This window comes from Vipera berus, assembly GCF_964194415.1.
Source record: "Vipera berus genome assembly, chromosome: Z".
NCBI classification, from domain to species: Eukaryota; Metazoa; Chordata; class Lepidosauria; order Squamata; family Viperidae; genus Vipera; species Vipera berus.
In genome coordinates this window covers 133,954,602-133,964,596 of record NC_138205.1, presented here as the reverse complement: position 1 = coordinate 133,964,596, position 9,995 = coordinate 133,954,602, and the positions used below count along the sequence as shown (strand labels likewise).

At 60.1% G+C, this 9,995-nt stretch overlaps 1 protein-coding gene across 1 annotated transcript in view; it reads left to right on the top strand.

The window, feature by feature from the left end:
* SUSD2 (sushi domain containing 2) overlaps positions 1-9,464 on the top strand; it is a 26,485-nt gene extending 17,021 nt beyond the window's left edge. The window contains exons 9-14 of the mRNA XM_081344251.1: positions 498-650; positions 2,350-2,508; positions 3,304-3,558; positions 5,360-5,632; positions 7,056-7,238; positions 8,387-9,464. Coding sequence (XP_081200377.1) covers positions 498-650; positions 2,350-2,508; positions 3,304-3,558; positions 5,360-5,632; positions 7,056-7,238; positions 8,387-8,460 — 1,097 coding nt within the window. The 3' untranslated portion in view covers positions 8,461-9,464. The remainder of the gene's footprint in view (positions 1-497; positions 651-2,349; positions 2,509-3,303; positions 3,559-5,359; positions 5,633-7,055; positions 7,239-8,386) is intronic.
* Positions 9,465-9,995: the final 531 nt, after the last annotated feature.

Here is a 9,995-nt window from a genome sequence, read left to right as displayed (position 1 = left end):
CTCCTCCTCCTTCTCCTCTTCCTCCTCCTCCTTCTCCTCTTCCTCCTCTTCCTCCTTCTCTTCTTTCTCCTTCTCCTCTTCCTCCTTCCCCTTGTCCTCCCCCCCCCAACCCTTTGGGCACCCAGGACCAGTTCCCTGCCTAGAGGTTTTCCCGGGGAGGCGGGCCGGGCCCTGGCTTTGGGGGCTGCCTGTGTCCCGTCGAGCGGGGGCTTGGCTTCTTTGCACGGACCACTTGCCGGCTTGCCCAATGCTGATCCACAGATTTGGGGGGAGGTTGGGGACCCCTGGATTAGAGGAAGGGCGGAAGGGATTCAGCTGGGCGGATTGAGCCTTTTCTCCAGCGATCCCCAGTCGGGGGGCAGGGAGCCCGCCCACGGCGTTGGCCCCCAGCAATGGGGCAGGGTTGGGGGGGGTCTCTCTCAAATGCAGAGCGACCCCGGGGGGAAGCGGGTCAGGTTTCCCACCCTCTGCTCCGCCTTGTGCGTTTCTCTCGACAGCTTCGGCGTTCGGAGACCCCCACTTCCTGACTTTCGACGGCCTCAGTTTCACCTTCAAGGGGCTGGGCGAATACGTGGTGCTGGGCTCCAGGCCGGCCTCCCTGAGCGTCCAAGGCAGGACCCGTCCAGCTCAGCTGCTCAACGGACGGCCAGGTGCAGGGCTCCTCTTCAGGCCTTGCGGCCTTTTCCCCCCTCCCTGGCCGTGTCCTGCCTCCCGGGGTGGGGGGTTCATTGCTGGGGAGGGGGGGCACGGCCCAATGCCCGCATTAAACCACCACCAGTCCCTCAGTCCGCGGAGGAGGAGGAGGAGGAGGAGGAGGAGGAGGACAAAGAGAAGGAGGAGGAAGAGGGCGAGAAGGAGGAAGAGGAGGAGGAGGAAGACAAGGGGAATGAGGAAGAGGAGGGGAAGGGGAAGGAGGAGGAGGAGGAGAAGGAGGAAGAGGAGGAGGAGGAGGAGGAGGAGGAGAAAGGAGGAGGAGAAAGAGGAGGACAAGGGGAAGGAGGAAGAGGAAGAGGAGAAGGAGGAGGAGGAGGAGGAGCAAGAGCAGGAGGAGGACGGCCACCATGGGGGGGGGGGCTTGTGTCCTTCTTCTGCCCCAGATCAAGGCCTAAGAGGGCTCTAACTGGGACGCCTTCAGGTCTCTTGGGGGGGGGGTTCCCTGGCTTCCTCTCTCCCCCCCCCCCGCCTTCAGCATGACCGGCCAGGGGGGACCGAGAGCCCCAAGCCCAACCCCCCCTCTTTGGCCTGTCGGGGTGACCAGGCTGGGCTAATGGCAGGGGTCTTTCTCGAAGGGGCTTCAGCTGCCGGCCGAGGGCTGCCCTCCCAGCAGGCAGGCGTGTGTGTGTGTGTGGGGGGGGGACGGCTCGGTCAGCCAGGCAAAGCCCGGCCAGCCTCCCGGGTGGAAGGGAGGAAGTCAAAGGATAAATCGGTGGCAAAGCCGAGGTCCTGCACAAACCGGGATATCGTTTAAGGCTGAATTTCTGTTTCAAAACCCCTTTGCCGTTTCCCTCGGTTGTTCTTTGGCCACTGAGCAATGTCTCTAAATATCAAGACATCTTTCCCTGCTTAGCCCCAAGGCCCAGAGTTCCTTTTTTTCCTCGATCTGGGCTAGTGCCTTGCCAAGTGGAGATTTTATTTAGTCACCTCCCCGCACCCCTTAAGTCTCGCCTTAAGTCTTGGTTAAGGTGAAAACTAAGAGCTTCGGGCACTGAGGACAATTTACAGCTGATTTTTCTCACAAGGGCTCCCCCCCACCCGCTCCCCTGTGCCCAAACTCCCTCTCTCGAGCACCTGATCGGAGCCGAGTTCAGGTCCTTCCCCAACAGGCGAAGAAGGCCTTACGGGTGGAAGCCTGAAGGCGGCAGGTCCCGCCCTGCTCTCCCACAGCTCCTCCCCAGAGGGCACAAGGCTGGGAGGGGGGGGTCACCCTCATCCCATTTGGGGCTGGCGGACCGAGGGAAGGGGTGGAGGGCACAGGGCGCCCTGTTTGAACTCGTCGGGCTGCTCCCAGCCGTCCCCGCTCAAAAGGAGCCCCCTTGCGACCGCCTCTCCTTCCCACAAAAGGTCTCCTTGTCCACTCGCCTCTGTGACGGAGGGCCTGCCCTCCTCGTCCCTGTTGCAGCTGAGAAACGTTGGATCCCACTTCTGACACCAATCGCCGTGGCATCCAAACCCGGGAACAACCTCCCCGGACCATGCTGTTTTTTTAAAATGCCTGCCGCCAATCTTGCTGTAACTTACCCCAAGCGAGGCATTGGGGTGGTGGGGAGACGGGCCGGGTTAAGTCCTTGGGGGGTAGGGGGGGAGCTGCCCCCACCCCACTGACCCGTTTTTAATCGTACTGCCCGGCAGGGGCCGAAGCCAAAGTGACGGGCTTCTCAGCGATCGCCATGCGGGAGGGGAACTCGGATGTTGTCGAGGTTCGCCTTCCGGAACATTCCCGCCACTTGGAGGTCCTGCTGAATCAGAAGGCCCTCAACTTTTCTGAAGAAGCCTGGATGGACTTAAAAGGTGAGAGAAGAACAGGGATTCAAAGGGGGGGGCAGAGGGGAGCCCTGCCGGAAATTCCTTTCGTTTCTAGGCCCCAGACAACCACGGGCTGTCCGAGTGATAGAATCATGGAATCGTAGCATTGGGAGGGACCCGAGAGGTCATCAGGCCCACCCCTTGCACACTGCAAGAGCCAGGACACCCCTAGACAGCTTCCAGTGGGGACGGAGAAGCCTCTCCATGCTGCAACCTATTCCGCCCAGTGATGGCTCTTGCTCTCCGGCGGGGTCCCCCTCCTGCCTTGACACTCCAGCTTTCATCCCTGGGAGATTTGGTCGCTCTCAGCAGGAATTTAATCCCAACTCTGGCAGCCCTCTCGGCTTTCTCTCCTGCCAGCGAAACCCCACCAAGGTCCTCTAAACGTCTGCTTTCCAGCCCTCTCGGCGGTCCTTCTCCAGGCCTTCCAGGGTCCTGTGGAAGCCGAACATGGTGCTCCAAGCTGGGGTGGGGGATGGCGGCGGGGTGGATGGGTGGGCCGAGCAACCGAGGCCAAGTGGAGAGAGAAAAAATGGCCCCAGGACTCCCCAGGGAGCCTTCTGAGCCTCCCCCTTCCCCAGCTCCCCTTGGCCCGGCCACTCAGCTGCGCCGCCGACCGGACCCTCCACCCACTGCACATCCCGGCCATCGCTGCGAGAGGGACGAGGCCAATTTCTCTCTCTTTCTGGGGAGGGGGCCAGGATACCAGACAGTCCGGCCGGCCGGGGTGAGGGGCATCTGCCTTGCAATGGCCAGGCTCTCGCCGTGTCTCTCCCGCAGGCCTCTTCCTCTACATGGGCCCTGGGCAGAGCGTCACGGCGATGTTCTCCTCCGGAGCCGGCGTGGAGGTCAGCGGCCGCGGAGGGAAGACGCTGAGCCTGACCGCTTTGCTGCCGGAGACCTTCCTGAACCGGACGGAGGGGCTCTTCGGGCGCATGAACAGCAGGCCCCAAGATGACCTGACCCTTCCCGATGGGACGGCCCTGGATGTGGCCAGCAGCAGCCCCCAGGAGCACTTTGCCTTCGGAGCAGACTGTGAGTACCGCCGTTCTGGAGGGAAAACGGCAGGGGTGGTGGTGGGGAAACGAGGTGGAAAGGATGGGCAGAGCTGAACTTTGGCCTCCAGAGTCGCCCGAGTGACCCAAGACAGCTTAGACCCTCTTGGCATCAGACCAGCAAAAGGGCCGGCCAGCCACAGGAGAATTTAAAACGGAATAAAAGCAACAACAACAAAAAAAAACACGAGCGCGGGGTGCTTGCCACGGCTCCCAGGAAAGTAAAAGGATGCTTGGTGTCTCCCCAAAATTTCTCAGGCCATTAAAAAAAAGACACAGCCTTGTGTTGTTCCAGCTGTGCTGATATTATTCCTTCGGCCGCTAAGTGCCATCTCGAGGAGCGACGAGGAAGGGTCCCCCTCTTGAGGAGCGGCGAGGAGGGTCCCCCTCTCGTCTCGAGGAGCGACACCTGAGCTTGCCAGGCGCCGGGACGGGCAGCCCCTTCGCCCCCCCTCCCAGGAGAGGCTGCCCGTGGTCTGCCATTTTAAACCACCAGAGGGTGCCCCCTGCTCGATGCCCCCGTGGGCTCCATGGGGCCGACACACAGTGTGTTGCAGTATTTGATTTCTCGGTTTGGCATGGCCACCCGTCCAGCAGAGGCGCCTATTGGAGGCTCCGGCTCTGGCCCACGAAGGGATGACGGCTGCGACGGTGCCCCTCTTTCCGTCCTTGGAGCAGCCCCTGAGCATGGGCAGCCTGCTCTGTTGCCACTTCAAGGCCGCTTCCAGCAGCGTCCGAAGGAAACGCTCTCATTGTGCGCGCAGGATGCCCATGTCCATCATTGACACCTGGACACTCCTTGTTTTTAGCCAACCTATCAAGGAACCAAACAGCAACAATAATAATGATGATGATGATCATGATGATGATCATGATGATGATGATGATAATAATAATAATAACTCACGGCCGTAGCCAAACTAAATAGCAGTGCTCCAGTCTCTCAGGGGCTGCCCCAAAGGAGAGGGAGTCAAGCTATTCTCCAAAGTGCCCGAAGGCAGCACAAGAAGCAACGGATGGAAACTAGTCAAGGAGAGAAGCAACCTGGAATTAAGGAGAAACTTCCTGACAGTTAGAACAACTAACCAGTGGAACAATCTGCCTCCAGAGGTGGTGAATGCTCCAACACTGGAAGTTTTTAAGAAGAGACTGGACAGCCATTTGTCCAAAATGGGATAGGGTTTCCTGCCTGAGCCGGGGGTTGGACTAGATGACCTCCAAGGTCCCTTCCAACTTTACTATTATTATTATTATTATTACTATTATGAAGAGACTGGACAGGCATTTGTCCGAAATGGTCTAGTTTCCTGCCTGAGCAGGGGGTTGGACTAGATGACCTCGAAGCTCCCTTCCAACATTATTGTTATTGTTATTATCATTATTATTATCATTATTATTATTATTATTATTATTATTATTATTATTATTATTATTATTATTATTATTATTATATTGGACAGGCATTTGTCCAAAATGGTCTAGGGTTTCCTGCCTGAGCAGGGGGTTGGACTAGATAACCTCCAAGGTCCCTTCCAACTTTATTATTTTTATTTTTACTTTTATTATTATTATTATTATTATTATTATTATTATTATTATTATTATTATTAATAATAATATTATTTGAGCACCTCCCCCCCCCCCCGAAAGCAAATGTTGGTTTGGAAACCCCCGGAGGAAGCCGACGTACCAGAGAGATTCTGTTGTCTGGAAAGTTTTCCGATCCTTCTTCTTCAAGGCTCGGAACGGCCGTTTTTCCTTCCTTCCTTTCTCCTTCTTAGGGGCCATTACGAACGAGACATCCCTCTTCACCTACGACACGCCAGACCTGCTGCGCGACTTCGTCCGCGGTCCGAAGCACAACGCCTCTTTCGTCCCCGTCTTCTCCCCTCCGCACGACGCCGACGCTTCCCTCCAGGAGCAGGCAGAGGCCCTGTGCCGGGACGATCCCTTCTGCCGGTTTGATGTCCTGACAACCGGAGACTTGGCCACGGGGAACGTCACCCGGCTGTCCCACCAGCGCTTCGGGCAACTCCAGCAGAGCTTGCGGCCAGGTAAAAAGCACGAAGTCCCCTGCGCCAACGGTGGCTGGTGGGCATTTCATGCCCGGCGCACGGCAACACCAACACAAGAACCCCCCAACCTTAGACCCGGAGAGTGACAGTTTTTGGGTCGCTCTCCCAAGCCGGCCTTCTGCTCGGTCCCGGCACCCCTTGAATGCCTCAGTGTCCCATCCCGGCTGTGCGGTGGCACGAACTCGGATTCTCTGACCGACTGCCCGCCAGCCGGTCGGAATCTGAGTCATCTGAGAACTGAGGTGAATGGACAAATGCCCCCCCTCAGCCCTGGGGGGGGAACTGGAGCCCCCCCAACGTGACAGGAGGGGGATTATAAGCAGCCCCCACAGCTCAGGGGCTGCAACTGGGGCCGCAGGGCTCAGCCAGGTGCCAAGTTCTGCTGCGGGCAAGGAACAGCCAGCCCGCCACAAATACCTCAAACGGGCGGAGTAGCCTTTCGAAGGGCACCAGTGACCCCCCCACTCCCCCCCCCACATGTGCGTTCTAGATCAGGGCTTTTCAACCAGCGGTACGGGTACCACCTGGGGTACATTGGCACCTGCGGCTGGAGCTGCAGGGCTGTAGGGGCTCGGTGGAAGCGCCAGGATCAGCGCCAGGATCCAGCTGGAGCTCGGCGCGGCGCATCTGCTGAGCCCAGAAGAAGCGCCGATCAGCTGGAATGTTGCAGCATCCCCAGGGTCTTGCGATTTACATTCCGATGCTTGGCAACTGATTCATATTTATGACGGTCACAGTGTCCCAAGGTCACGTGAAGTGACCCAAACCTGCTGCAACCACCCAGCAGACGGAGGGGAATAAAAACCAAACACCCCCCACCCCACCCCCACTGCCAGTCCTCAACAGAAACGCTCCCAATGATGAAAACCTCGGATAGGAGGAAGAACGCCGCCGGGCGGGCGGGCAGGCATCTTGCTCCGCTGTGGCTTGGGAGTAGGGGGCACTTTTTCCCGTGCCCTTGTAACTTTGAACGGTCCCTAAGCGAACTGTCGTAAGTCAAGGACGACCTGTACTTCATCCCTTTTTTCCTTTTTTGGGGGGGGTTGTCATTGAGTTTTTGACCCCTTGCTAGGCGACTGGTGGTCCTCGGATGTGGCCGTATCCTAAAAGTGGTACAATGGGTGAAAAGGTTGAAAAGCCCTGCTGTACGTCGGCCCGTCTCAGCGCGGCCACCCGGGTCACCCCTGGGACAAGATGCTAGAGCCAGGTGGAGCCGGCCCATGGGGGCTGTCCCAGCATCGGCAGCTCCCTTCGGGGTGGAGCGGAGTGGGGTGGAGTGGGGCAGGGAGGGAGGGAGAGAGGCGCTCTTATCTCTAGACTTCCTATCTGTCTGGCGAGGATATGCCCGGCCTATTGAGGGGCTGAATCCCAAACCCCTCCCTCTTTCCCTCCCTCCTTTCAGTGGTCTCCTGCGGCTGGCTGCCCCCTCCCTCCAACGGGGCGAAAGACGGGACCCGCTACTTGGAGGGCTCCCTGGTCCAGTTCCGCTGCCATCCTGGCTACAGCCTGGTGGGCTCGGCGGCCCGGAGTTGCCGGGCAGATGGGTCCTGGTCGGGACAGCCCCCCAGCTGCCTCCCCAACGCAGGTAGGACTTTTCAGCCATCCCCCTCCCCAAATCAGGGTTAGCACTGCGGATCTGGACTTGCATGCTGGACCAAAGTGGGGGCAGGGACCACGGGGTGGCCTTGTGCCGGGAAAAGGGGTCAGCGCCACAGGAGGGAAGCGGCCCTCAAGCCCTCTTCATCTCCCCTCCGGCTACGCGGCGAGAGGGTCGTCGGGACGTTTGTGGCGCACGTTCCGCTCCTTTTCTACACACGGTGCCTCACGACGACCCACTTTGAAAGGGGCACCCAACGCGACATGCCTTGCGAGGCCCGCTGCTTGGGGGGCGTCTGGGGAAAGCGAGGAAATGAAGGCTGGTGGGGTTGTCTTTGCCTGACTTCCCTGGCGGGAGACACCCGCCCCCCCAGAGAGGCTTCTTCACTTTCTCTCTGGGAGAGGGCAGGGGAGGGGCTGGGAAGCAAGGCAAGGGGAGGGGGGATACCAGGAAAGACCTTCCGGGGTGGTGGTGGTCCCGAGGAAGGGGAAGCTGGGTTCATTGAACAAAAAGCAGAGACGGCTTAACGACCCCTGTAAAAAAGGGCCGCAAAATTGGGGCCAGTCCCACGGGCAACTCTGACTCGGACACACGGTGGCCTCTGTTCGAAGAGCAAAAAATCCCAGCCCCAGTTGTTAAGTCAGGGACTGTCTGTGATCTGAATTTGCTCCACTTCACCGGAGCTTCCAGCTCAGTCCGGGGAGGGGGTCCCCACGGGCAGGGGGGAGCAGCTCTCTGGGGAGGCTGCCAAGGGCTGCCGAGCAAAGGGCCCATGCGTCACTCGAAGGCCCAGTGCCTCTGGGGGCGGGAGAGACCCCCCCAACTCCCACTTTAGCAGCCCCCCTGGAGAAGCCCCCCCACTGAGGCCGAGGCAGCTGCCCTGCAGCCACCCTCTGGGCTGGGACGGAGCGAAGCAGCCAGTCCCGTCTCCACCTTGACGGAAAAGGATCCGGACAATCTGTCACCTTGGGACTCCGGCCTAGTCGGTTTCCCAGCTCCCAGTATTTGCAACAGGACAGTGAAGTCGCGTGATGCACCCAGCGGTCATCTAGCCCATCCCCCTTGCTCAGCGTGGGAAGCCTCCCCCCCGCAGCTGAGTCGCTGCTGAGACGGCCTTCCTTTTTATACGTCCCCAGGGGCCTCCCTGCCACTGCCCGCCACGGCCTTTGCCATCCTGAAGGTGGCGCTCGTCCTCCGGCTCACCTGGTGACCCGGCTGGCCGGGGAGAGGCGGGGAGAAGACCCTCTCTCAACTCCCCCTCCCCAGGAAAGAAATACGGAAGACTCCCCACCACGGAGGACGACCGCACATCGCACCCCACACCCAGCCGATCAGCACCGAACTCTCGGCCTGCCGCTCGCTCGGGGTCCAGGCATAGGGGGTCCGCATCCAGCTAGCTCTTACGGGGGGGAAGCCCTTTTAAGGCCAACTCCCTTCCCTGAGGAGGGGGGCCCTTCCCACTGGCTCCCCTGCTGAAAGACGGTGCCCGTAGGCAGCCAGGCTGGGTGAGGGGACCTCTCCTGGCCCGGCAGTGGCAGACGGCAGCCTCTTGGCTGGTGCCCGGCCGGCTCCCCTCCAGCGGCAGGGGCGGCCCCATCCCTGCTGCCTGAGGCAGAAGCCCAGCTCTGCCGCTGCAGCCTTGGGGAGGGAAGGAAGGCCCGGAGGAAGCCGGCAGAGGCCCGGCATCCTCTGGCTTCAAGAGCCCCCTTGCCTGGCAATTCCCAGCCAAGATCAGGGCTGGGCGACCTTGGCCCCTTTTGCGACTCGTGGACTTTGACTCCCAGGATTCCCGAGCCAGCGTGGCCGGTTCAGGAATTCTGGGGATCGAAGTCCACGAGTCACAAAAGGGCCAAGGTTGACCCAACCCTGCCCTCGATGGGCTGGTTTCAGACGGGCCTCGCAGCCGGGTCAGGGACCGCCCGTACCCAAGGCTGGGCCCTTCTGGGCTCAAGGGGGGGCCTTCCTGGGCCATGGGTGGCAACGAACACCCCCCCATCCCATCCCATCCGGAATGGGGCGGGCAGCCCAACTCAGTCTTCCGGCTCAGAGCCACCGTGCGGGTCAGGCTCCCCTCCTACGGCCGTCTGCCGGGAATCGGGCCCGAACTACCCAGTGGGGCTGCCCCCCTGCATAGCCAGCCCTCCCTGGCTGTTCTCCTGAAAGGGAGGGGGAGGGAGGGAGAGAGAGAGAGAGGAGAGGAGAGGAGAGAGACAGAAAGAGAGAGAAAGAGAGAAATAGAGAGAGAGGAGAGAGAGAGAACTAGAGAAAGAGGAGAGAGGAAGAGAGAGGAGAGACAAAAAGAGAAATAAAGAGGAGAGAGACAGAAAGAGAAAGGAGAGAAAGAGGGAGAGAAGGGGAGAGAGAGAGGAGAGAAGGGGGGGTGGCTTCTTTGAGGACCCTCCCCCAACAACCTCCCCCCCCCCCGCCTCCCGGAGGAGGCAGAGCCAGGACAGGGCCAGGCAGCCTCTGGCCAATGAGGATGTGGCTTCTGGGTGGCCTGGCTGGCCTCTTCCCCCCCCCCACACACACACACCTGTCCCCTCCCCACTGGGGCATCCGGAAAAGAAGAAGTTTCCCCCCCCCAAAAAAAACCGCTGGTAGAAAGAGGTGGCTGATGGGACCCTCTTTGGTCCCCCTCCAGCCAAGCCGGGGAGAGAGAGACCCTCCCTCCGAAATGCAGCCCCCCCCCCCGTGATTCTTTCTGGTTTAATTATTTCCGCCGCTGCTGCGGCTGCTCCCGCCCGG